The sequence below is a fragment of the Zalophus californianus genome, chromosome 9 (genome assembly GCF_009762305.2).
Source record: "Zalophus californianus isolate mZalCal1 chromosome 9, mZalCal1.pri.v2, whole genome shotgun sequence".
NCBI classification, from domain to species: domain Eukaryota; kingdom Metazoa; phylum Chordata; class Mammalia; order Carnivora; family Otariidae; genus Zalophus; species Zalophus californianus.
The window spans coordinates 6,977,280-7,003,106 of NC_045603.1; the positions used below are offsets into that span (position 1 = coordinate 6,977,280).

Consider the following 25,827-nt stretch of genomic DNA (forward strand, 5'->3'; position numbering starts at 1 on the left):
GGCATGGTCTCCGACTAGGGCCAGAAATGAACCCGAAAGAGGTCCTCCTGACAGGTCTGCCCTCAAAACGCTTCTGAAAGATGCTTGCTTATGCTCTTCTTTAAAAATTATTTTCAGAGATGGACCACAGGATCTTAGAGTATTCTCTTTTAGTTAATTTACGTGTTTTTATTTTTAAAACTTCTTTTTAATGGTCACATTTTGTCTCAGAAAACTCTGTCTGAATATCTCCTGTTTGTCATTCAATACTGACTCTCTGCTTTTTCTTTCCTTTTCCATGTGCCATTCCTGTCCTCGCCTCTGCCCTCCCTGACCCCCCACACTGTTCTTCGGTCCCTCCTGTCTTGTCTCCTTGGCGTTGCCGGCGTCAGCCTCCCCTCCCGTTCCCCCTCCCCCCCTTGCAGAACAAGACAGCAAAAGGCAGCCTCAGCACAGAGCAGTCGGAGCGGGGGTGAGGGGGGCAGTGTGCTCGTGGGAATGGAAAGTACAGCAAGCACAGGTGAGTCGGGGCCGGCGCCCCTGCCAGAGCCCCAGGCGGGAGGGGGGGGGTGGTCACGGCCTCTGCCCTCCTCCTCGCCCCTGGCCGGGCTGCGCCACCACCAGGTGGATAAATGGTTTCTCCGACTGCCGTCTAGCTCCCCGGCATGTCCGTGGAGCGGTGGTGGAGGCTTGAGAACCGTCCCGTTGCTGGCCAGAGTGCACAGTGACTGAGCTGAAGGCAGGCCTCGTGGGTGGTGCTCCCGGCGGCTTCCGGGACAGGCCCGGCCGGCGGCCCACCCCGTCCCCGGCGCGGAAAGGCTTCTAGCCAGGGGGCTGTCCTTTTTAATTTACTCCCTATCTGTAAAGCTTATGGTGGCGTTTCCTTTGAAAAACAACAAATTCCCCAGTTTTGTTCTTTGGAATCGTTTCCCCCAAGTACTGTGAAGTGTTCCTTTGCACAGAAGTACAAAGGGAAGGAAAATCCCCTCAAAGATTTAAGGGACTTTAGCATCCAATTTAATTTTACTCTTAAAAACCTCAAGAGATCGAGTCGTGCTTTTTGTGTGTCTGGGCCCGTGGTCAGGGCGGCGGCGGCGCCGCGCATCTGTGGAAACGGGATTAGTGGACTAACGAACGTCCCCAGAGGCTGTGGGCCTCCCCTGCTCCCCGCTTTCTCACCCCCTGCCCCACCCCCCATGGAGTCACAAGGGCTGAGGAAAATAGACCGTAAAGAGAAGGGGGGAAAAAAAGCCAAAATGTAACTTGAGGTACTTGCTCCTACAGGATGGAGAGGGGGACTGGTTGTCTCAGAAATGTTCGTGAAGGGATTATTTCTCTTCAGATGAAGGGCTGCTGTGTTTATGCCAGGTGCCTGAAGGCCACACGCAGGTGTGTGAGAGTCTGTGGCACCTTCCCTCCCCCCTGACGACCGGCAGCTTCCACCTTTCTCGGGAATACCTAACTAATTTGAGGAAGAGATAGAGTTCATCTCAGACAGTGGCAGTTTTCCTCCTTTGAGAGTCCTGGGTTTCTTAGGTGGGTCCTGGTACCGAATTCCAGAGAAGCCCCCTCTGCTCTGCTGGGCGGGGCCCTGGCCTGCAGAGGCCTGCCATGCTTTCTCGAGGGGGCTGTCGAGTGAGGCCTCTGCAGTTGTGCCTCCCTTTTCTCTCTGCCTCTTCCAAGGAGAGGGGCTGGGAGTGGAGCAACAGGTGGTCCGGTCACAGGAATCAAGTGAGTGAACTGGCGGCGGCAGCAGCCGCCACTGGATTTCTGGAACACAGCGGGGCCCACTGACTCCTGCACTCCTTTCCCCCTGAGCAGCCCTCGGTGCGAGACCACAGTCTGGATGGTTTTCCAGCCTGTGTCTCTTGGCCTTTGTTCTGTGCCTGGGCTCTGCCTTCTTCCTGACAACTCCTCTGCCTGGCCGATGGGTGGAGCCGCGTGCTCTGGGGGCCACGAGGAACATTCCTGGCCGTGTCCTGGACGGCCCCATTAGGGAAAGAGCCATCTGTTGTCCAGTGCCTTTTGTTTTTGTCCTGGAATTCCAGCTTGTGTTTGGGAATTTTAATTTTGTTCATGATCTCCTTCCACTCTTCCCAGCCGTGGGCGCTGCTGGAGGACTGCCCTCGGCTCGCACGTGGATCAGTGAGCTGTGGCATTCCGACCTCAGCCGGTGCTGGCGTGTGGTGTCCGAATGGACGGAAGGCACGGACGCGCGGAGTGGGGAAGTGGCTGACCCGTCGGTGTGGGGTGGTTTCCAGTCTGTTGAGGTCAGACCGTTCACCTCCTGGAGGGAAGGGATGGGCATACCGCATCCAGCCATGTCCACCTGAAATGATTTTCTGCGTACGCTGTCCCCACAGGGCGGGACCCTTGTCCTGGTTTCTCAGTTCAGCTCTCATGTTGAGGGCGGTGGTCATCTGCAGATTGTATGGAAACCCCAGTGATTGGGACGGAGAACATTCCATCTCGGGGTCTGTTCTTGGGACAGAGAGCTCCTGTCACTGGGGACCCTGACATGGCAGGGAGAGGGCATGGGTACATGAATCCTGCTTATTGGTGCTCCGTTTTCTCACACAAAAGTGCTGTGTAACCAGGGGCAGTCCATTTATTGTTTCTGGTTCTGTTTCTTCTGTAAAGAGAGGAATAACAATGGCCAAGCCTGTGAGGATTCAGTGAAGAAATGTCTCTGAGGTGTCTGCGCGGCCTAGCGTGGGATGAAGCTTATGCAAGTTCTGGGGCGCTGGTTCTCACGGCCTGCTGGCCCACCGTGCACCACGGGAGCTGGAGGGGTCAAGGCTAGACCCTGCTACCACCCTGTCTGGCAGAAAACTGGGGGCTGGGAGATGGGAGATTTAATCCCCCCGACCTCCCCCCTAGCATATGAGGTGCCTGCACTTGTCCCACAGCAGGCCAGCCAGCAATGCCAGAGAGGAGAAGTCCTTGGGCAGCCATCTATCCGGCAGGCTGCTTCCTTCCCGTTTCTGAGCATGAGGGAGCAGGGTGGCAGCCCCGTGGGTGCCCACCTTCTCCCTGTGCTGACTCCTAACCATGCCTCCACAAAGGCCTGTGGACGTGTCTCGCGAGCTCCTCAGAGGCCAGACTTCCTCCCTGTAGGCTTTGGCACTTGCCGTTCCCTGAGCCTGGGTGCTCTGCCTCCCATCTTCTGTGACAGGCTCCCTCTCCTCTCTGGGTCTTGGCTTCAGTGTCCCTTCCTCATGAGGCCTTCCCTTCTGAGTCCCTGTCTGCCTCCTTCCCACGCTGCAGCTTTCCTGTGCCAATTTGGAATCATTCGTTTGTTTGCTTATGTGCATCTCCACTAGACTGTGCACTCAGTGAGGACAGGAACCGGGTCTGGCCCGGGCCGCTGTGCTCTAGGCTGGAGCGTGCGCACGGCGGGGCCGGCAGAGGCTGTTAGGGCATGCACCCCAGAGAAGAATGCGCTCGGCACCCTGCCAGAGCCTGGATAGGTACAGATGAGGGTCCCACCATGCAGCCCCACCCCTACAGGTGGGAACTGGCCGGGCAGGGCAGGCAGAGGTGGTGGATTCTTGCTGCTCTGGGAGAAGGCTGGAGGAGGCCCCGCTAGTTCGGGCCCTGGAGGGGCCGCTGAAGGGGTAGGAAGGTGGGAGCGTGATGAGGAGAGGGAGTCCTGGAAGGCTGTGGCCCCAGGTGAAACCCTGCTCACTGGCAGCCGGACATCGAGGTGCCTTTCCAAGAGAGTATTGAAAACCCCCGGCACAGAGTGGCTGCCCACTCGCTGTGCTCTCCCTGGCTGCGGCTGGCCCCGTCCCCGCTGGGGAGCACGCCGTCTCAGCCGCATCCCATGCAGACAAGACCACACTGTGACTGAGGCTCGAACGCAGAGTCCCGGGGGGCCCAGGCAGAGGGCTTTGCTGGACGGGAGCCCCAGTCCCACCCCTCAACAGCCCCGTGGCTTTGGGTCCCTCCGCTTCAGCTTTGTCCTCTGTGAGATGGGGGGTCAGGCCTTGGTGTCATCATGAGGTAGCTTCTGTGAAACTCTTAGCATAGCTCCTGGCACACGAATTTTCAGCCCAAGCTCCCTGTTGAAGGAACAGTTTTTGAGAAGTAATTCTGAGAAGTTCGGGTCCCCTGACCTTCAAGGTGTATGAGGTCAGACCCTGGGGAAAGGTCCCGTTAGGAAGACTGGAAGACAGAGCCACAGTGGGGGGGGGGGGGGGGGGGGGGGGGCTGCTGTCAAGGCCATAGCTGCCCAGACTACCAGGCGCACCCGTGGCCCGAGGTTGGCAGCCCACAGAGCGCCCCCAGCCTGGCAGGCCTGGGGTGCCGAGCATGCTTCGTTCTGAGGTTGGGGGCTGGGGTGGGGCCTGCTCTTCTGAGCAGTTAGCAGGCTAGGGGTACAGGCCCAACACTGCCAAGCCTGGGGGAGAGCAAACCCTACCCTGTCTCTCCCTCCGCAAGCAGAGCCTTACAAGGTGTGCCTGGACATCTGTCCTTTGCTCACATGTTCCCACATCCCCGGCCAGACTTTGCCCCTCTGGTTGTTGTTTGAGGCATCGCATTAGCTCTGCCCTTGTCATCACATGTACAAAGGGCCCTTGGTTCCTGGGGTGGCTTCGGGAGGCTGCTTCTTTCCCCTCTCCTGGCCAGCGGCTTTAACCTCAGGAAAACCAGAGGGCGGGACTGGCCAGTCTCCCTGGGCTGGAGGCAGACTGGAGGAGCATGGCCCAGAGGGGCTAGGGCGACTTCCGGGGCCCGGGGCCACCTTCGGAACAGGGAAGCCACGCTGTCACCGTGGACATCCTGAGCATGGGGACATTGTCCTGCTGTCTCTGCAGAAGGTCTTCCTGTCTGGTTGTGTTTTCTGCCAAGCAGTTACACATCTCTTTTTGGTGATGGCAGGTATCTGTGTATGTGGGTGCTTTTGAATAGAAGGTTCTTAGTTCCTGCACACAGACCAGCCTTCTGAACGATTTTGCCTATTAGTAAGTTGTGTGAGAACAGAAAAGGGATGGTGCCACCTGGGTTTTCCCGAGGGTTATTTGTCGGAGGAGGGCAGCAGAAGGGTTCTGGGGGAGGAAGGGAGTGCTCGGACTGGCAGGAAGCCGGTGGGGGGAGGCCACCACTCCCGGCTTCTGCTCTGATTGTTCTGCACTGATCCTTGGAAATCGCTGTCTCTCTCTGAGACCTCTGCACACGTAATGACCCATGAAGTACTCGGAGGAGGCCCGTGGTACAACCCCACCGCCCCACGTGGGTCATCAGGATCGTCTCCCTGAGCCCGGAGCCCGGGCTGGAAGAGGAGCCAGTGCAGGGGACACCTGGGGAGCCTCAGAGGAGGGCTCTGCCCTCCCCGACAGAGCTGGCTGAAGAGCGTGCTTTGTTGAGTGTGAAGAATGCGCTCTTGTCCCTGCCAGCGCTGTGACGGGGTCCTGAGCGCTTCTTCCGCAGACCGCCTGTGTGCTCAGCCACCTCTGTGAGCACCGCTCCCTGCCACCGAAGTGCCCAGCCCCACCAAAGGCCACTGGTGGTGGGGTCCTGAGCTGGGGTCGCCCCCTCCAGGATGTCCTAGAGCTCTTTCCTGGTCTCCGTTCCTTCCGTGCACCGGGGAGGCCGCCGCGCCGCGAGGGGCACAGAGTCCATTCTCAGCGCAGCTGGCCACGTCGCTGCTGCCCTTCTCCGTGGTCCCGGCCCAGGGCCACATGGTCTGGGCCACATGGTGACTCCACCACTGGTCTTGGGGGCCTCCTGCCTCATCAGCACACTTGCAGGGGGTCTGCAGCTGCTGGGCCCCCGGAGCGGGGGCTGTCGGCTACTGGGCCGCGTGGAGGTTCCCAGCACCCAGTGTCGGTTCTGTCTTCCAGGTGAGACTGTGGAGATGAGAGGTGGTGGACACTCGCGGTGGAAGGAACCGTCCTGCCGTGCGGCCCCGCCCTGCCCCGCCCGCCCCACCAGCACCTCCTCCCCAAGTCCTTACATCACACCCAAACCGTGACACCACAGGAAAGAAAGACCCAAGAAGTTGGAATGGCTGTTTCCATGGACACAATCTCCATAGTGACAATGTGGGGGGAGGGGGGAGGGGAGGGATGATGGGAAGGGGGGGTGAAAAGGGTGGGATAAAAATATATATATATAAATCTATTTTTAGTCTGGAAAGACTTTGTTTAAATGAAAGGTGCGCTATCCCTTTTGATTCTATTTTAAAATTATCTAGTTAAAGAACTCCAAATTTGTTCCAATAACAGTGAAATTTAAGTGTGAAATTGAACAAGCTGGTCTCATAAAGAACGGGATGTGGTTTTGATCTTTAGCCTGCCTCACACCGGTTCAGAGAGCTGTGGACCCAGGCTTGAAAGAGCAGACCGACCACACCAGAGCCGTCCTTTGTCACTGATTTGTCTCAGAGCGGGAGAGTTTGGGGGGGGCGCGGGGGGGATGTGGGGACGGTCCGTGTTTCCAAGAGTGGGGGAATGATGTTTAAACACAAAAATAAATTTTTTTCATTTCCAGAAACACTATTTATTTATTATTTTTAAAATTTTTATCTTTTTGGGGGGTGAAATTGGCAGATGTCCCGAGGTCACAGTTCTATCCTGGATCACTGTGGCCAGTGAGAACCTCGAGCGCCCCACTAAGTGAGCACGGCAGGCAGGGTCGGGGTGGCCCGCCTCTGGGCGCATTCCTGGCAGCTGGGCCTTGCCTCCCCGAGGACGACGGAAGGACAGGAAATCTAAGCTGTAGGAATTGACACTGGGGGGAGGGACTGTGTCAGGTGTGATCCGTGTGGGTTACGCTGACCAGGAACACCCAGTTAACCCTTTTTTCTTTTGCTTTCATTTTTATAAAGGAAAAGGGGGCCTGTCAGGTGAGCAGCCCCACGCTACATGATTCTTTATGTTGTATTGTTTTGTTTTGTTTTGTAAATTGTATAATTTTTAAATATCTGAGTTTTAAAAAAAGAAGAAAAAAGTACAAAAAAAATCTTGTTAAGGCCTTAAGAAGGGGTTAGTGCATCTTTCAGGGGTCACTCTGCCGTGGGGATAAAATAGCTGTTTCACAAACAGTTTTATTTAAAAAACAAAAAAAAATCAAAAAATAATAAACTTCATTTTAACCTTGTTTCCTTTTTTGTTTAATACAAAGCAAACGCGTCTCTTCCTCCTCCCATTCCAGTCCCCAAAGGTGGTTTTGCTGCACTGCAGAGAAGGCCGCCATCTGACTGTCCAGCTGAGCGAGCCCCAGTGTGTCATCGTCCGTCCCCCCTCCCCCACCCCACCCCACCCCAGTGGCTCTCGCAGCAGGGCCTGGAATGAAACAAAACCAAGGGCTCCTCTCTGTGGCTTCTCCCTGGTGGGTGGGGGAACTCAGCCAGTGTGTGGGGACGGTCAGATTTACCTAAGTTGGTATGAGGACATATTTCCTATCAACATTAATTTTAAAGGTTATAAAAAAATAATGCAATGTTAATGGACTTTTTTAGAGAACAGAAATACTGGAAGGAATGTTGTGAAGTAGAAATAAGCAATTATAAATGAGTTCTTGTGTGCTCATCAATTTGGGGCCGCAGAAATGGCAGATTAATTCTGTTTTAATGGCTCCATCAAGCAGTGCGGCCCATTTCTCATTTCGCTCACCAGGGTGGAGGTGTGGGTGGGTGTGCTGTGCAGGCCATGGGACCTGCATAGAAATGACGGCTTTTTTTTTTTTTTCTCATTCATGAGATATTTATTAAAGTAACACATTTAGGGAAAAAAATCAATACAATGTATACATCATTACTGAAAACTGTATACCATCATACAAAAAAGGATTTTATTTTGGGAAATTGATTCCTAATTTATGGCAAGTTTTACTTTCAGAAATAAAACCACAAAACAACTCAATCTCATCCAATCTTAAAGGCTGGCATGCTGAGCAAGAATGTTCTTATTCTTTGTAGGAGCTCCTTCTTTACATTGTCAGGTACCAGGGCTCTGCCTTTTGGTGTGATTTCAGCCACCAAGTCATCAACAGTAACGTGTTCTAGTCATTTTTCTTTAATTACCTCTTTACAGTGTGCCTTCAACTGGTCCTTCCAGCCACATTCAGTTAATTTAGCTCTCAGCAACTCTTTGAGGTGTTCTCTTTCTCCAGTTTCTATCAACTTTTGGTTAATCGCTGCTCTCATCTGCGCATCTTTGTTCATCTTGCTAACCACACTCTTTCGCTGCCCGGGCCTAGACCCTCAGTAGCTCGGGCACCTAAGCACACAGAAAGCTAAAACACCAAAATGATGGCTTTTTGAGCTGTGTGGCTTTCCGTCTGGTCTGGACTTGGCATTAACACAGTTCAAATGAATTTGATAGATTTCAGGTGTCAGGGGCTAAACCACAAAACTGGAAAAATACGTATCTTGAGGAAAATATTTTCCTGACAGCAAATGATTCTTTGTCATTTTGCTTTTCTTCTTCTGCCCCCTTTTGACTTGCTGATGATCCTTGAGCAAGGCACTTGTGATGATTCCAGGTCTTTCCTCAAACTGGCTTCTGACATGACCATTGACGGGCATGGCTGTGCACCACACTCCCTCCCTGGCTCCAGCTTTCTGGCTTCTGCAGGAAACCTCCACTCGTGCATTTCAGCTCCCACTGCTTTTAAGTTCTATGTATTTTTTTCGTACACTTTTTTAGAGCAAGTTTAAGTTCATAGCAGTATTCAGAAGTTATAGAACGTTCCCATAATACCCCCTGCCCCCCGCCCCCGTACACGGCCTTCCCCAGCGGAGCGCTACTTTTGTGACAGCTCGTGATCCTACTGCACTGACACATCATTGTCCCCCAAAGCCCATAGTTAACATTAGGGTTCATTCTTGGTGTTGCACGTTCTGTGGGTTTGGACAAACTGTTCCAGTATCAGTAGTGAGTAGTCTCACTGCCCTAAAAAACCTCTGTGCTCTGCCTGTCCTGCCTCCCTCCTCCCAGCCCCTGGGCTTTTTACTATCTCTATAGTTTTGCCTTTTCTAGAATGTCCTATGGTTGGAATCCTACTGTGTGCAGCCCTGTCAGATTGGCTTCCTTCACTTAGTGATAATGCATTTAAGGTTCCTCCACGTCTTTTCGTGGCTTGGTAGCTCATTTCTTTTTAGTACTAAAGAATATTCCATTGGATGTACTACCATTTATCCACGGACCGAAAGACATCTTGGTTGCTTCCGAGTTTTGGCAATGATGAATAAAGCTGCTATAAATATCTGTGTGCAGGTTTTTGTGTGAACATCAGTTCTCAACTCCTTTGGGTCAGTAATCAAGGAGCTTGCTGGATCTTATGATAAAAAGGTTTCCTTTTTTAAGGAACGATGGAACTGACTTGCGCAGTGGCTGTACCATTTTGCAGTCCCACCAGCAATGTATGAAAGTTGCTCCACGGCCTCGCCAGTCTTCGGTGTTGTCAGTGTTCTGGATTTTGACCATTCTAATAGGTTACACAGTGGTGATTTTTATATGTTTTCAAGTTGTGGTTAAAAACATAAAATTTACTGTCTTAACCAGTAAGTGCAGTTTAGTAGTGTTAAGTATATTCACATTGTGTGACGGATCTCCAGAACTTTTCATCTGCCAGTTGGACACCCTGTACCCTTAAAACACCCCCCGCCGCCTGCTGCCCCTGGCAAGCTGGATGCAGGGTCCCCTTTTCCTTTCTGCCCCGGGGAAGGAGCGGGAACTGGGGGGGGGGGGGGCTTCCTCCGCGGGCGGGCCTGTGCCTCAGGGAGGGGGCGGGGGCAAGGCGAGCAAAATGCCACCCTCGCTGGGTGCCCAGGCTCCCTACCCATTTTGTAGAGCCCCAGCCCAGGACTGCGCTCTGCCTTGCGTGAGGGGCCCCGAGCCGGCACTTCCCAGTCCCTGTGTTGCTGGCGTCCCTTCCGGACAGAGAACCCTCCCCTGCGCTGAACACCCCTGACCCAGACGGCCTCCTGGGAGCGCTCACGCTTACCCCAGCTTCACCAGAGCAGCTGCACCCCCTCCACCCCTACCGGGGTGGGCTCAGAGTGTTTCTAAATCAATCTCAGTAACATGTGCTGGCCCTTGGAGAAGTTCACTTTCAAACAGTGTAGACGTAATTCCGAGCATGCCTGTGGAATGGCCCCTGATGCCGCTCTAGGACTTTGACCTCCTGACGTGATCTGAGATTCCTTCTCCTCGGTGCTTGGGGACCACGAAGCTGCAATTGCCCAGTGATGGCAAAAGGCCACAGGCCTCATGACGGCCGGTTTCCTCACGGCCACCCCATCCTGGACGGCAGGCCCCTAGGACGGGGAGGCCACTGCCCTTCATGATGCCATTAAGATGACCACTTGGGGAAGGCAACCAAAATGACCGGCAGATAAAGGCAGAGTTTCCAGGGCCAGCGGGTGACAGCATGCTTGGGCCCTCCTGCCCACTTGCTGCTGCTGCTCCCCGGGACACTCAGCTGAGGCAGTTAAGAGGCCTCAGCGTGCCCTTGGGTCTCACTCTCCTGGTCTGTTGAGGGGCCTCCAAAGTGGGCTCCCTGGCTCCTGGAAGCCCCGAGACCCCAGTTTCCCACAGTCTAGTCCTCAGCCCGACCTGCAAAGCCCCCTCACGCTGCCGCCACACCCACCGTGTACGAGGCCTTGCGGTGGGGCTTTGGTCCTGCTGCCAGGTCACCTTGGCTTGTGGTTCAAGCCAGCCAAGGTCCTCCATGAAGTGTTCCCAGCACGTCCTGTCCCAGCCTGGGGGCAATGTCCCCACGGCCCTGAAAGTGGTCCCCACACTGCTGACAGGGCCTGGCCCCTCTCTGGCTCCCCACACCTCCTCTGGGCCATGAGGACTCACATGCTCCTCCCATTGGATTGCCTACTCAGCCCAGCACCCAGCACAGGGCACCTTCAGCGTCCGAGTGTGTGTGTGTAAGGTGCATGTGTGTAGTGTGTGCATGGTTTTGTGGGTGTATAAATGCATTTGCCTGTGATTGTGCATGGTTTTGTGGGTGTCTAAATGCATTTGCCTGTGATTGTCAGTATGAGCATGTAGATAGTGTCTGTGAATGTGTGAGTGGTTGGTGATTGTGTGGTTCTGTATGTGTTGAGTGAACTGGGGTGAATGGAGGGGACGCTGAGAACTTCATTTCCACACTGCCCCCTCCCCCTGCACATGGTCCCTCTGATCATTGCGACCTCCCTACAGCACTGGGCAAGTGCCAGTGACAAACTCGGGAGGCAAAAACCACTTGGGAGGAGGCAGGCCACGTGATAGGGCATGGCTGTGTTCTGGGGCCAAGGCTGTGACCACACTACGGGGTGTGACCCAATATGACGGGTGGGTGGCAGGACCAAGTCCAGTGACCGCTGGTTTTTCCTCGGAGCCCATAGCAGAGCTGGAGAGTCAGGCTGAAGGGGGGGCTTCATCGTCTCTCCCCTACCCCCCCCCACTACCCTGGGTAAGCACCCGGAGAGGCCAGGAGGAACAGGACTCCTGTGGTCACCCCTGCACCTGACCTTGCCCGGCCCCTCCCTGCACCCTCTGGCAGCACAGTCGCCCTGACATGTTGACTCGGGGCAGAGGGCAAAGGCTGGTCTCAGATCCCTTTAGAAAGCGGGGCCAGGCTGGATGAGCTCCCCAAGTGTGGTGAGAGCACCCTTTCTGGCTGGTCCTAAGTCCCTGGTGTGGTGAGGGACACCCGTGTACCAGAGGAGGCCAGCGGGCGTGGAGGCAGCCATGGGGCTGCTGACTGGGGATATGCTGGGGTCCCTGGCTGTGGCCGTGGCCATCTTCCAGCTCCTGGTGGACCTGATGCACAGGTGCAGACGCTGGGCTGCCCCTGTGGGGCAACCTGCTGCAGATGGATTTCCAGAACACACTCTGCTACTTGGACCAGGTAACGAAGGTAGGGGGATGGCAGCAGAGATCCTGGGGACCCCACCTAGCAGCAGACAGCAGCTGGTGGATGAAGCCACAGGCTGCACAAGGAGATGGGCTGAGAAGAGGCAAGTTTGCAGGGCTGACTGCAGGAGGGCCTTTGTGCAGGGCCTAAAGGACACTTTGGATTTTCCAAACAAAGGTCAGAGAGAGAAAAGGCCCGGAGTGGAGTGTGGACTTGGCAGTGGATTTGAGATCCAGTTGGATAGCACTTAAATTACATGACCTGGGTCCCTTCTGATGACATCAGGAGGAAAGGTCTTGAGAATGAGGGAAGGAATCTGGACAGGAGCCCCATTTAAATCAGGAAACCGAGGCTGAGATAGGTAGAGTGACAGGTTCAACTCTTTTGCTGCTGTGGGTCTTTGGGCCTCAGTGCTCACCTCCATGAACTTGAGTTTCTTCACCTGTGAGCTAGGAACCTAACTTGGCCTAGTGACAATTTTGGTGACCTTTGCAAAGTCATAGCTGAGAGGTGTTATCCAGCGTCAGCCCCTCCTCCAGAGAGAATGTGACCCCCACGGTCACGTGGTCGATCTCGCCCTTGCACCCCAGCGCCGCTGGTGGCCCAGGGGTGCCCCAAGCCTAGCGCCATGGGACTGAGGCCTGCAGCCTGGTGGGCACCCGGCCTGACGAACGCCCTCGACTCTTGGCCTGCGGCGCGGCTTCGGGAACGTGTTCAGCCTGCAGCTGGGATGGACGCCTGTGGTCGTGCTCAACAGCCTGGACGCCGGGCGCGAGGCACCGGTGTACCACAGCGAGGACACAGCTGAACGGCCGCCTATGCGGGTCTATGAGCACCTGGACTTCCGGCCGCCCTCCAAAGGCAAGCGGAAGATGGGGGCAGACGGAGGCCTGGCCGGGACTGGGCCAGCAGTGACTCAAGCTCCCGCAGGCCCAGGCGGGGGCAGGATCGTGGACGTGCAGTGCAGGGAAGAGGTAGAAAGTTTGGAGGGGCTGCAGGTGGAGGAAGGAGTTGGTGCCAAGTGCCTGGGTGGGACGCGAGAGGATGAGGGCGGGCCCTGCCCAAGACGGGGTGGGCCCAGGGCCCTGGAGAGCAGGTACAGGATGCCAGCGTGGGCAGAGCGGAGTGGGGTCAGCACCTGCCCCCAGCTGGCGAGCAAAGCGGGCAGGCAGAGCGACGTGTCCCCAGCGGGAAGTGGGTGTCAAAGTGGGCGCGCTTTAGTGGGGGTGGGGAGCAAGTTTGGTGTGGGCGGGCAGGGAGCCGGGCCTGTATCAGAGGGGGCGGGATTGTGAACCGGGCAGGGGCGGGGGGCGGGGGTGGGGCCTTGCGAAGGGGGCGGGGCGGACTACGCCAGAGCCCCCGCCCACGTCCCGGCCCCGCCCCCAGGGGTGAATCCGGCGCGCTACCAGCGCGAGTGGCGCGAGCAGCGGCGCTTCTCCGTGTCCACCCTGCGCAACTTCGGCCCGGGCAAGAAGTCACTGGAGCAGTGGGTGATCGAAGAGGCCTCGGGCCTCCGTGAAGCCTTCTCCGACCATGCCGGTGAGAGTTGCGGCTGAGGGGCCCCGGGGACAGGGATGGATGGAGGGGCCGGGGAAGAGGCGATGGAGGCGAGCCTTCAGCCCCGGCGCCCGCGTGGATAAAGCGGTGAGCATCGTGATCTCCTCCCTCACCTACGGGCGCCGTTTCGAGTACGACGACCCGCGCTTCCTCAAGCTGCTGGAACGACTGCCGGCGGGAGTGGAGGAGGCCCAGGGCTTCCTGCGCGAGGTGCGGGGCGGAGGCACCAAGGAGCCCTGCGGGGCGAGCTCCGGGGAGGAGGCCTCGCCCTAAAATGGGCTTCCCGGCGGAGGGGGTGGAGAGAGGGGCGGGGGAGAAAAGGCATTCCGAGACGGGAGGCGTGGAGGTGGGGAAATCCAACCGAGGGAGACGGCTAAGGAATCTTAACACCTCCTTCATTGGAAGCCACCACAGGAGCCCATGAGGTCTAGATTTTAGATTTATTCTGGGCCCTGGGCCAGGAAAGAGGATCAAGGCCGAACTTAGGGAAGAACCATGTCAGTGGTGGGGACACTCTGGAGGCCACGGGACCTGACTGATCAAGACGAACACCCGAGCACAGGAAGGTCCCCATCTGTGGTGCGCACAGATCCTGAACTCGATCCCGGAGCTCCTGCACATCCGGGGCTGCCCAGCAAGCTCTGCTCAGCACAGAAGACCCTCACGATCCTAATAGATGAGCTAGTACAGGAACACAGGACGACCCGGGACCCAATCCAGCCACCCCGAGACCTCACTGATGCCTTCCTGGATGAGGTGGAAAAGGTGAGGTGTCAGGGACAATGGTTGTGGGTTGAAGGCGCCGTGACTCAAGGCCCAGGAAGGTGGGGCCCATATATCAGCCAGTGATCAGTGATTACTGATGGGTGCGGGGGTGGGAGAGGCCATTTGGAGGCTCCTTCCCTCTGCCCCAGAGCTCACCCTCTTGGCATGGCCCAGGCCAAGGGGAGCCCCAAGAGCAGCTTCAATGATGAGAACCTGGGCATGGTGACATCTGACCTTCTCGCTGCTGGGATGGTGTCCGCCTCAGCCACGCTGACCTGGGCCCTGCTGCTCATGATCCTGCACCCGGACGTGCAGCGGGAGCCCACCCTGGGGGCCGAGTGGGATGGATGAGGGAGGGGAGGGACAGGCTGGGGCCCCTTGAGCTTGATTTGGCCCCCCAGAAGCTCCGAGCAGAGGCTGGGCCCTCGCTCGGAGGTAAGAGCTGCCTCCACGTGGGCACAGCCCTCCACAGGAGTCAGGCAGAGGTCGGAGCCCAGACCCCTGGGTTCTGACCACTGTGGGGATGCCTGTCTGTCCAGCACGTGTCCAACAGGAGATAGATGAGGTGATAGGGTGGGTGCAGGGACCAGAGATGGGGGACCAGACCCGCACGCCCTTCACCATGGCTGTGGTCCATGAGGTGCAGCGTTTTGGGGACATCATCCCACGGGGCTTGCTTCGCGTGACGTCCCAAGACCCTGAAGTGCAGGGCTTCCTCATCCCCAAGGTAGGTCTGTGGGCCTCCCTCACCTGTTGCTCAGCACCACCTCCGGCCTGGCAGCCCCAGCACGGCTAATGCCCGGGAGGGCCCGGGTCCCCAGTCCGTGTTTCTGGAGCCTGGGTGGGGGCCGGGGGGTGGGGAGAGCATCAGCAGGGCCAGCCCTGTCCCTTCAGAGCCCCAGTCCCCTGGGGAAGACAAACTGAAATCTGCCACAAGGTGTTGGAGGAGCCCGTGCACAGGGGTGGGTGGCAGCGTGGGCGCCCATGGGTGGTGAGGCACTCAGCCCCGCTGTGGGGACAGAGAGGGTGCCCAGAAGCTTCTCGGGCTGAGGGGTTACTTGAAAGAGGCCGGGTGTGTGCCAGGCAGAGTGTGCGCCCCCATAGATGTTTGGTGGCAGGGGTCTGGGCGTCCTGTAGCCCGGACCCCACTCATGCCAGGCATCTCCTGCCAGGGGACAAGACTTATCACCAGCCTATCGTCGGTGCTGAAGGACGAGAAGGTCTGGAAGAAGCCCCTCTGTTTCTAACCCGAGCACTTCCTGGATGCCCAGGGCCGATTCGTCAAGCAGGAGGCCTTCGTGCCCTTCTCCGCAGGTGCCCGGGGTGCCCAACTCGCTGGCCCCTCCTGAGGCATACCCCCGGACCCCCCCACAGGCCGCCGCATCTGCCTCGGAGAGCCCCTGGCCCGCATGGAGCTCTTCCTCTTCTTCACCTGTCTCCCGCCACGCTTCAGCTTCTCCGTGCCTGCCGGACAGCCCCGGCCCAGCGACCACAGGGTCTTCTCCTTCCTGGTGACCGCAGCCCCCTCCCAGCTCTGTGCTGTGCCTCGCCAGGGGGAGGAAGCATCCCCTCGCCACCGGCTCCTCAGTAGGGGCCTGATGGGCCAATAAACCAGTTGGGTGGCTCCATCCTGGCTTCTGAGTCCCCTCAGGGCCCCCTGGCCAACCATTGGCCATGATGGGGCCTTAGCAGCCTCCCCAGGGCCATCCCCTACCCCCCTCTGAGCCATCCTTACCTTGCATTTGATCCCATTTGAGAGATGGGGATCCTGAGGGTCAGAAGATCACAGCTTACCCCTAGTCACCCATAGGGACCCAATACTGGCAACTTGGGTTAGTGACAATGTCTGTACTTAGGTCCTGGCTCATGGCAGGAAGAGCTAGAACAAGCTGCTGAGAGCTCTCAGCCGGACCCTGGTGGGCGTGGGCAGGCCCCACTCAGCCTGGACACCCACATCTCAGGTCCAACGCCACCCACTCCACCCCACGGGCCAGCAGCCCCGCCAGCACCACCTGCTCTTCTGTCCCACTTCATCTACGACTCCCCCAAAGGTAGGGACTTCAGGGATGGCCATGAGGGTATGGGCCAAGTTAACACCCAGGGCTCAGTCCACAGGTGCCAGAACTTTCCCTGGGAAGCCTTTGGCAGTCCAGGAGTGAGCCACCTCCCTGTCTTTCAGTCACCCCAAGCTAGGGGGGACCCCTTTCCCAGCCCCTCAGGGATGCCTGTGTCCAGGCGGCCTGCCCAGAAGTTGCCATTCACGGCCAGGCTAGAGTAGAAGGAGGGCCACTCATCAGGGCTCCAACCTAGGGCACAGTCCTCTTGAGTGGTTGGGTCAAGCTGGGCTCTCAGGAGACTTGAGCAGGGGAAGGCAGTGAGACCTGTGGGCCCCAGGTATACCCTAGAGACAGGCGGCATCCTTGGACCCATGTGACAGCGGAATGGCCAGAGGAGGAAGTGGCCACGTGGAAACTTCGGAGGAGGACACCCTGGCTTTCATCCTTGCTCTGCCGGGATACTCTGTGACCCGGGGCCGGTTCCTCCCTGCCCTGGGCTTCTGTTTCCCCCTCAGCCAGTGAGATGGTTGCACCAGATGGCTGCTGGGGCTGGTGGTCCTGCTCTGACTTCTGGGCCCGTGACCCTGTTAGCCTGGAGCCCCGGCCGAGAGCAGGACTGCTGTCCTCCCCCTGTGCCCACCCCCACAATTGGCTGGTTCTGGACTGAGCAGCTGGGCAGCACCCATTTAGCCAGGTCTTGGGCAGGCCCCCTGGTGCATTTAAGGAACAGTTTGGGGACCAGAGACAGGTCAGAGGCGCCTCACTCTGCCAGACCTCTTTTGCCAGAGGACACCCCTCCTCCGCCCCAGACCCAACAGCATCCCTGACAGAGGTCCCCCCAGCACCTTCTAAATGCGCTCACGACATGGAGCTCCCTGGCTCTCCGCATTCGGGGAACTCGCTCTGCCCTTCAGCGAGGGGTCGGGGGCCCTCTCCAGAGTACCAGCTGCTGTGGCGGGGCTCAGGCGCAGCTTGTCAGGGCAGGGAGTGTGGACAGGGCCTCACTGGGTTTAGACGAAGGTCCTGAAAGGAAGCAGCTGGGTCTGCAGAAGTGGCAAGTCTCCGGGTTTATTGGCTATTTGGTCATTCGTGGTTCTGAGTCTTTGGGATGTCAGCGGCTGGGACCCAGTCCAGCCAGAGCTTCCTCAGGAGCTGGGGGACCCAGCCTCCAGGCCTTTCCTCCTTGCTCTCCACCGCAGAGGCCTCTGCAAAGCACAGACAGGCAAGCCCTGTGGGTCCCCTGCAGGGAGGACCCTTCCCCAGGGCCCGGGGGGGGGGGGGGGGGGAGACAGGCCAGCGCTGACCAAACGCTCGCCTCAGGTTCCTGCCGACCAGGAAGGAAGCAGGAGGCGGCGGAGACATTCAGGGAGGACGGGGCGCCTGGCTAGCTGGGCTCCTTCCCTCTGCTTCCCAGCCCAGGGCCCAGGGCCCGAGGGAGGCTGTGCCATCCGTTAGCCCCGCAGGGGTGGGGCATGCTGCCTTACCAGAAGGGTATACTGCCACCTCCTTTTGGACCTTCGTGTTCTCCTGGGAAGAAAGACGGGGCACGGTGGTGGGACGCGACAGGTGCCACATTACACAGACGGGCAGGTGCGGGGCAGGCAGGGTCCGGCCCACTCTCCACCCCATAGGGCCCCTTGTGCCACCGGGACAGCAGTTTGGCCCCGTGTCCTTGCAGGTGCCCCATCCCCCCCAACACTGCCCTCCCCCCCCACAGTGCTCTGGGGCTTCCCAGTAGGGCCCGTGCTGGGGATGTTCCTCACCTCCCAGCCTGGGGCCCCTGCCGCTTCTTCCTCCTCAGCCGCCTCCTTCTCCTTCACAGCGGGGCCCCGGCCTGCAGCTTCCACCCCTGGGGGCCTCACCTCCCCCTCCTGCTGAGACCGGAGCTCAGTCTCCTCCTTGGGCGCAGCAGCGCTCCGTCTTCCCGTTGCCTTGGGGGCCATGGCCTGCAGGGAGGGGCGGGAGGGCGGACATGGGCAGAAAGGCCCGCAGAGCCTTCATCCTCCTGCCCCGTCTCCACACCTGCACTGCGTATGGTTCTTCGTTTTCCCAAGGAAGGCCTTCCCTTCTCAGCGAGTTGCAAGTTTCCCGGGGGTGGGGGGCTGCCACCGTCCCTGGGACTCCCCTGCCACGAGCTGGGCTGTCTCTGCGTCACATGGAGCTCTGACAGAAGCGAGCCTCACTTACCTTGGCTTGCTTCTTCCCGACCTTGACTCTGCGTCTCTACAGAAGGAAACAGAAGGGACTTCCAGCTGGGAGGGGCCGTCCTCTCACCGTACCTGCCCAGGGTGCCCACTCCAGGGGAAGTGGGGTCCCCAGCCCTTACCTACCTGAGTGGTCACAGGGTAGCACTTATCCATCGGCCCCCACACCGGCCTCAAGGTCTCCCCTACGAGCTGCACGAGGAGAGCGGAGGGAGGGAAGGCTGAGGTGACATGCGAATTCACTAATTCACTGTCAATGCCTGCACACGCAGACACCTAAAAACTCCCTGTCTTGAGAAAGTTAAAACTTGGCATTTGTGAAACAAGAATAAAACAGTTATGTTCAAAAAACCTCTAATCCTTGAAAACAAAAATATGATAGAATAAGGGGAATGAAAAATCCAATCAAAGTGTAGGAGGTAAAGTTAAAAAAATGTTTTCCCAGAAAGAACAGAAGAGATCAGGAGCTCCCACAGAGAACTCATAGATCTTTCTGAGACAGAGAACAGACAACAGACTGAGGTGGCAGGGAGAGATACCAGATAAATACGGCCCTGTTTTATCCAGACATGATAAGGGACGTGAGTTTGCAGAAGAGAAGGAATCACCAAGTGTCCAGGACAATGGATGATAGAGATTCACCCCAGATTTTGTCATCAGTAAATCTCAAAACACTGAGGACAGGGAACCCAAAAACTTCCAGAGATACAAAGAAAAAATTGTTCTAGGAATTCAACTTTCCTCAGACTTTTCTTTGAAAGTCTTTGAAGCCAGAAGACAATGAGGATCTTCAAAATCTATGAGAAAAATATTTCTAGTCTAGAATTCTATACCTACCCAAACTCTTAGTCAAATATGAATTAAGACCGGTTCAGACATGTAATATCTCAAGACTACCCTCAGGAAGCAGAGGTTCCCCTAGAGGTTGTGTTCCATCAAAATAAAGGAGTGACAGGGGCTCCCCAGAGCGACGAGAAAGGGAGGTCCCAGGACAGCCGAACCTCGAGGACATCCTGTCTGTGTGAGGACAGCAGGAGGGAGGGCTGCCTGACATACGGCTCTGCAAAAACCATCAGATAAAGCACCTAATTTGTCTAAATGTACTGCAAGGAGATCGGTATTTGGGGCAGGGAGCCTGGGTAAATTAATTGTAGGTAAAGAGAAAGCTAACAGAAAGAAGAGGCAAAACCAAAATCACACACCGAGAAGAGTAACCAGGTACATGAGGTGACTCAGCTAAGAATCCTGTTCTCACGGTTTCGAAATGTATGCCCTCCACACTGGTCTGATAGAAACTATGACAGACCCCCCCCCCCCCCCCCCCCCCCGCATGGCCAAAAACCAACGGCGAGCGCGGGAGCGGATGTGGAACCACCGGAAGCTCGCCTTGGCCCCTCTGAAAAGTCACGGTCTCCGACCAAACTAAACGGACGCCGACCACGTGACCCACCAGCCCCGCTGCCGGTGGTGACCCAAGGGAAAGGAAACCCTATGCTGACACAAAACTTATACATGAGTATTTATAGTGGGGTTTTTAAAAAAGATTTTATTTATTTCAGAGAAAGCACGCGTGGGGGGAGGGGCAGAGGGAGAGAGAATCCCAAGCAGACTCCCCACTTGAGTGCGGAGCCCCGATGCGGGGGCTCCATCCCAGGACCCCGAGATCATGACCTGAGCGGGAACCAAGAGTCGGACGCTTAACCGACTGAGCCACCCAGGCGCCCCACAGTGGCTTTATTTGTAATTGTCCCCCAACTAGAAACACTCAAATATCTCAGGTGCTGAGCAGACGAACTGCAGTCCATCCCCACAAAGGACACCTGCTCAGCAAGAAGGAACGAGCTGCCGCTGCTGCGCATGCGCCCAGAGCAGCCTCAGGTGCACCAAATTCGGTGAGAGAGCAGACGACTGGCAGGATGTCTCCACTTATAGGGCGATCTCACAAAGGCCAGACTATAGGAACAGAAAACGCTTCCCTGGATGCCAGGGGTGGCGGAAGGGCTGACTGCACGTGAGTCTGGAACAATTTTTTGAAGGGATGGAGCTGCTCTGTTTTTTGTGGTGGGGGTTACCCGGCTGCCAAAAATGAGCCCACTGCAGTGGAGGGGGACTTAAAGGCCAAAATGATAGCAAAGTCAGCAACAATGTTATTTAAAAGATTTTAACGATTGAAAATGTCATTACTCAGATTAGAAAACACAGCTGTAACTATATTGGAAGCTGGAGGGAGGTGAAGTGCGTGTCGGAGGACAGTAAATGGACAGTTGTTCCGAGAGCTAAAACCTCAGCTTCCACTGTAGGAATTCACTGGCTAATGTTTTAAATCTGAAAAATCAAGACAAAGCAGGATAAGCTTGCTATTTAGAAACATGGAAAAATCAAAGGTTCCAGCTGGAAAGGTCGGAGGCTGGGAAGATTCCCATCCCGGGGTGCGGGGATCGTGGGTGGGGCACGAGGCGGCCATTTGTTGGCTTCAGGTCTTAAAACTTTGGAGCATCAGACTACGTACATGCCTATCTTTGATGACGATAAAACTTCTTTTTAAGTGGAAATGTGACCAGTTACTTTAAACCACAACAACAACAACAAAGAAAGGAAGCAAAGTTGGACTCCGTGGTCTCCAAGGCACCTGCCAACATGGGCCCTCTTAGGGGCTCCCCGCCTCTGAATGGTCAGCCCCAAAAGGTGTAGCGGCATCCTTCTCAGTGCTTCTGGTCCGCAGACGGCCTTGTCTCTATGGGAAATCCCCTCTTCCCAAGGGCACTGTTCAGAGAGCGGGAGGCCTCCGGAGATCAGGGATGTGGTTCTGTCCTGTCAACTTGGGCGGGCCTGGATCCAGTCACTGTCCTCCTGGGGGCCTGTTTCCCATCTACATGAAGTGCGAGCAGCTGGGTGGCTGTGAGGTTTACCATGACCAAGCAGATGGGCAGCACATAGTCCAGCCTGGGGCCCTCAGTGGGCGTCCAGCAGCCACCCAGGGCTGGGAGCAGGGGCTTCTGCCCTGGGTTCTTGGATCTGGGACATCGAGGAGAGTATGCAACCCCAGGCAGGCGTCCTGCTCACCACCGCCTCATCCACATGTGAGCACTGAACCACATTCCAGAGCTACTCACATGAATGAGGGATCATCTGTTCCTTTTGGTTTGTGGACGCCGTGGCCACAGAGCCCCGAGGTGACTATAGAGCCAGCCCTTGAGGGATGGAGCCTCTGTTTGGACACTTTGCCGGAAGCACAGCAAACTTCTGCAGAGCCCTCACATTCGCGCACACACACACACACACACACAGCTGGTTAACAACTGCGGTCGAGGAGCATGACCTCTACTCAGGCTACGGTGAGGCCACCCCCACCCCTAGGCCTGCACGGTGCCTACCTGTGAGGGTCCCTCAGCAATCTCACTGTCAGGGGCTGGCTTCCCCACAGACCCCTGAAAATAGTAGTACACCACACCTGCAGGGGGGCGAAGAAAGACTAATTAAAACATTTAAGAGTGATACAATTACTTCACAATGTCAGTATTTACCATACACCAGAAATCGTATCCCTTTAAGCTAAACTGGTAATGAAAAATGTTAGGTATTAAAATTATGAGAAGATATGTAATTTTTCAATTACAGGTGTGCGGGCCAACGTTGAAGATCACAGCTATAGGACATGGGGTTGTGTAGGTTTTGGTTCGTGGGTTTTCGGTGGGGGCGGGGGAGGATGGGTTTTCGAATCAAACATGGGTTCAAATCCGTTTCACTAGGAAGGTACCGAGGAAGGAAAGGGACAGAAGGGCAGCCTTGACTCTGAGCAGCACGGCCAGGGCCTGGGAGCCGGGGGGCAGGCAGCTGGAGAGTGGGGCAGCCCTGAAGCGAGAACCAGCCCCCCCGGCTCCTGCCATGGCCCCAGCGCCCAGGGCCTTACCTGCAAGAACCAAGAGGTGTGCTATGTACAGGGGCTTGTAGAGCCTGGAAGGAAAGCGGAGTTGAGGGTAAGGCTGGGGCATCTCGTGCCCTCACTGCGGGTGGCGACCAGGTTCCTCCCACTCCAAAGCCCAGGACCAACTCCGCCAGCGCGTGTCCCCACACTGTGGGTGAATAAATCCCTCAGCTGTAGCGGGCTCGCAGGGCCTCCCCACTGCCCGGCGGGCCAGGCTCGGGGCCTCCGCCTACGTTGAGAGCCAGACTCGGAGCCTGGAATACACTCCCTTCTCCTTTCCTTTTGCACTTGTCTCCCTGGGTCCACCCTGCCTTCCCAGCTGGAAAGCAAGGACCCGGCCGTGGTTGGGCACTCAACGCTGGATCAGCTCTTCCTGCGGAGGTCCTCCAAGGCCCCACTACTCTGGACTGACAGATACCACAATCCCGATCAGAAATTGTATCCCCATGACTCATCCACCTCTTCTGGGACCCCTCCCTTGCCACATGCAGAGCATCTTGACGCCGCAGGGACAGTGGCTCCCAGCGTGTGCATGCACATGCACACACACTCACACACACTCACACACACGCACACACAGGCAGTTCCCACCTGCCAGGACCAGGCCTTCCACCCCAACCCTGAGTCCCAGAGATACTGAACAGTCAAGGAAAGGGGAACAGAGAACCCTATTTTCCCTTTCTCTTAGACCCAAGTGGGGGTTCCCCGTCCTGGTCACTCGAGGCACTGTGGCAGGGCCCACCTAAACTTTACCTCTCTCTCTGGCCGCCCAGTCCAAACACCATTTTCAGTCTAAGAAGAAAAGATGGTCAACAGTCAATGCATCAGGCAGGCCCCGGATCCCGTGTTCCTTTACCAGGTGGCTTTCGGGGAGTGTGAGGGGCCAGAGGTGGTCCAGGAAAAGCCAGGACCTCCACCCGCAGGGCTCAGCCGGGGGCCAAGTTTAGGAGGGACTGGGCTCGCACTGGGAGCTTGGGAAATGCTCAGGAATTTCTCCCAAGATCTCAGAGTCCCAAACAAAAGCTGGTTTCAATGCCCTCAGAGCTGGAAAGGTAGTTCTCAGAGAATCGGGATGGGGAAAAGGGGGTTGGGATAGGATTAAGGAAAAAAGTATCACCCTGTTGAACATTTGGTGTAAAATGACCCCAGATGTAGGTGCCTAGTTATTTCAGAAACGCTGTGTAACAGGAAATATTTGAAAGTGTTGGTAGTTTTTAATCATTATTATTAACTCTTGTCATTTAGGGAGTCCTAGGGGAGATGCCTAGCCTCCTCAAAAAGATCCTCTGTCTGAAATCCCACCAGCATGGTCGAACTCCATACAAACCAAGGCCATGGTAAAGTCAAGGTCTCTGATGTGAGCTGGGCCCGGTGCGGCCTGGGGAGCCTCTGCTTCCCAAGGGAGCTCCCTAGGCTCCCCAGGGACAAGTTCAGAATCTCCCTTTAACCCTGCACCCCCACCTCCACCTGCCCCACTCTCAGCAGAGAACTCAGACACCCCCCAGACGACGGGAGTTCCTCGACTCTCTGCCGCCAAACCCACCCATTCTCTGCTGCCTCCTCAGGGAGGCGGCTGCCCTGCTCTGTGCTCCGTTCCATCTGGTCTCCCCGCCTGGGTGTTTGGGGGCCCCTTGCTCACTGGTATATTCAGGCTTCCCTTCCCTTCTGGCTTCTAATCAGCATTTCACACACACTCATGTCTTGCATTAAAAGAAGGCCTTCTCCCTTGAACCAGACCCTTCCCCAGTGACCGTTGTGATGACCCCCTATCCTGCACCCCAGCCCACCAGCTGTCTGCCCCGGGTGTCTTCACCCCTCTCGGCCTCCGCTTACCCCTCAGCTTCCTGCATCTGTTCCCGGCCCCGCAAACCTCCAACACCTCTCCCACCCAGGTCACCAGTGCGCTCTGAGCCCCCAAACCCCGCGGGCCTTTTCCAGGCTTGGTTCACTTCACCTCTCCGCGGGGCCCCGCGTGCCTCCCTTCTCCAGAGCACCTTCTCTGAGAAACCCGCCCGCGATGTATTCACCGGGAAGCTTTTTGGTCATTTATAACTTGGTGTGAGCGAAGTTATCAGGCTTTTTCCGAGAGGCGGTCTGGAGGAGGAGAGGAGAGTAAATGGGTCGTGAGGGAGAGAAGGGGGGGCGGGGGGGAATGGCGGGTCGGAAGGGATGAGGCAAGGGGAAGCGAAGAGCTGCAGAGACAACTTTCACCTGCTTGGGTGCTTTACTGAGGACAGCCTCCGAGCCTGCTTGCCAAAGCTGCCAACCTCGATGGTGTCGGCGATTTGCAGAGCACCCTCTGACCAGACCAGAGTCCAGGCAGCGTCCTCCTCAGCTCCCGTCCGGCTCTGGGACCGAGCCTAGAAGGGCACCAGAGCCCGGGGAAGTCTGGGAACCCAGGGCCCAGCCCCTCCCTTTTTCAAGGAGAGTGGTGTCTGTGTGTGACATCACGTCTCAGGGGGCTTTGTGACAGGACAGCCCCTCCAAGTGTGGCCAGAGCAGTTTGTCAGGTGCCTCAGCAAGGCCTTCAACCCCCACCAGCTGGAGGCCGCACCTCCCTGGTTCCATTCCGTGCCCCCAACGCTGCTCGAGCACCTTCGGTGCGCCAAGCGACGGGCAAAGTCCTATAAGGACACAAAGACATAAAGGTGTGTGAGAGTCCATCTTGTCACACGGCACAACAGGGATATTTTCTGAGTCAAAAACAAGAACACAGCTTCACCATTTTTGAGTGTCATCCATCCATTCAACCAGGGTCTGCTGAGCTTCCATTTGGGGCCAGGAGAAACGTTAAAGGGATAGAAAGGCAGACAGGACACAGAGCCTGCCTTTGAGCAGCTTGAAGACATCAAATAGGCATCTTCTGATTCAAGACAATAACCTACACTCTCTCCAAATTACTATGAATGTAACGAAATAATAATTACAAAACTATGGGGACATCTGGGTGGCTCAGTCAGTTAGGTGTCTGACTCTTGCTTTCGGCTCAGGTCATAATCTCAGGGTCTTGAGATCAAGCCCTGTGTTGGGCTCTGCGCGCAGCATGGAGTCTGCTCGAAATTCTCCCTCTCCCTCCCCTTCTGCCCTTCTCCCGGCTCGCACACACACTCTCTGAAAAAATAAAATCTAAAAAAAAAAAAAAATCACAAAAGTATGGATGTTTAAAACTGAGGAATGCTGAGTTTCATATATACATGAAATATTTACCAAGACAGACCATATTCTCAACCATAAAAAAAGCCTCAAAAAATTTAAAATATTACAGTCGTTTCTAGGGGACGCCTGCCTGACTCGGTCAGTAGAGCATTGACTGTTGATATCAGGGTTGTGAGTTTGAGCCCCACGTTGGGTGTGGAGCCTCCTTAAAAAAAAAAGTCATTTCAAGTATGTTCTTTGACCACAATGGAATTAAATTAGAAAGGAGTAACAGAAAGACCCCTGGAAAATCCCCAAACATTTAGAAACTAAACAACATACA

At 56.4% G+C, this 25,827-nt stretch overlaps 3 protein-coding genes and 1 pseudogene across 7 annotated transcripts in view; 2 read left to right on the forward strand and 2 right to left on the reverse strand.

Annotated features, from left to right (window-relative positions):
* The window catches only part of TCF20 (transcription factor 20), a 191,933-nt gene extending 184,856 nt beyond the window's left edge, over positions 1-7,077 (forward strand). For 3 of the 4 annotated variants that reach the window (XM_027593144.2, XM_027593146.2, XM_027593147.1), the window contains exons 5-6: positions 372-499; positions 5,826-7,077. In XM_027593144.2, the coding sequence (XP_027448945.1) occupies positions 372-455 (84 nt within the window). In that variant the 3' untranslated portion in view covers positions 456-499; positions 5,826-7,077. The remainder of the gene's footprint in view (positions 1-371; positions 500-5,825) is intronic. The other variant, XM_027593143.1, reaches the window with a different exon arrangement.
* A 772-nt stretch (positions 7,078-7,849) lies between these two features.
* LOC113922442 lies at positions 7,850-8,512 on the reverse strand (annotated as a pseudogene).
* Positions 8,513-11,675: 3,163 nt separating this feature from the next.
* On the forward strand, positions 11,676-17,132 carry LOC113921588 (cytochrome P450 2D15-like). The gene is given in 11 exon segments (XM_027592434.2): positions 11,676-11,782; positions 11,784-11,835; positions 12,531-12,702; positions 13,228-13,386; positions 13,454-13,608; positions 13,988-14,015; positions 14,018-14,163; positions 14,338-14,472; positions 14,639-14,890; positions 15,336-15,477; positions 15,538-17,132. Coding segments are annotated over 11 exon segments (1,584 nt in total). The 3' UTR covers positions 15,774-17,132.
* A 136-nt stretch (positions 17,133-17,268) lies between these two features.
* Positions 17,269-24,751, reverse strand: LOC113921590. Of its 2 annotated transcripts, XM_027592438.2 has the most exons (10): positions 24,561-24,751; positions 24,304-24,443; positions 23,103-23,141; positions 22,335-22,378; positions 21,799-21,875; positions 18,551-18,616; positions 18,408-18,443; positions 17,984-18,166; positions 17,705-17,747; positions 17,269-17,425 (listed from the first exon to the last, which is right to left on the reverse strand). In XM_027592438.2, the coding sequence occupies exons 2-10, from the start codon at positions 24,393-24,395 to the stop codon at positions 17,304-17,306; spliced, it is 702 nt and encodes a 233-aa protein (XP_027448239.1). In that variant the 5' UTR covers positions 24,396-24,443; positions 24,561-24,751; the 3' UTR covers positions 17,269-17,303. The 2 variants fall into 2 exon arrangements, with proteins under 2 accessions (XP_027448239.1, XP_027448240.1); XM_027592439.2 differs by lacking the exon at positions 24,304-24,443.
* Between the last annotated feature and the right edge of the window lie 1,076 nt (positions 24,752-25,827).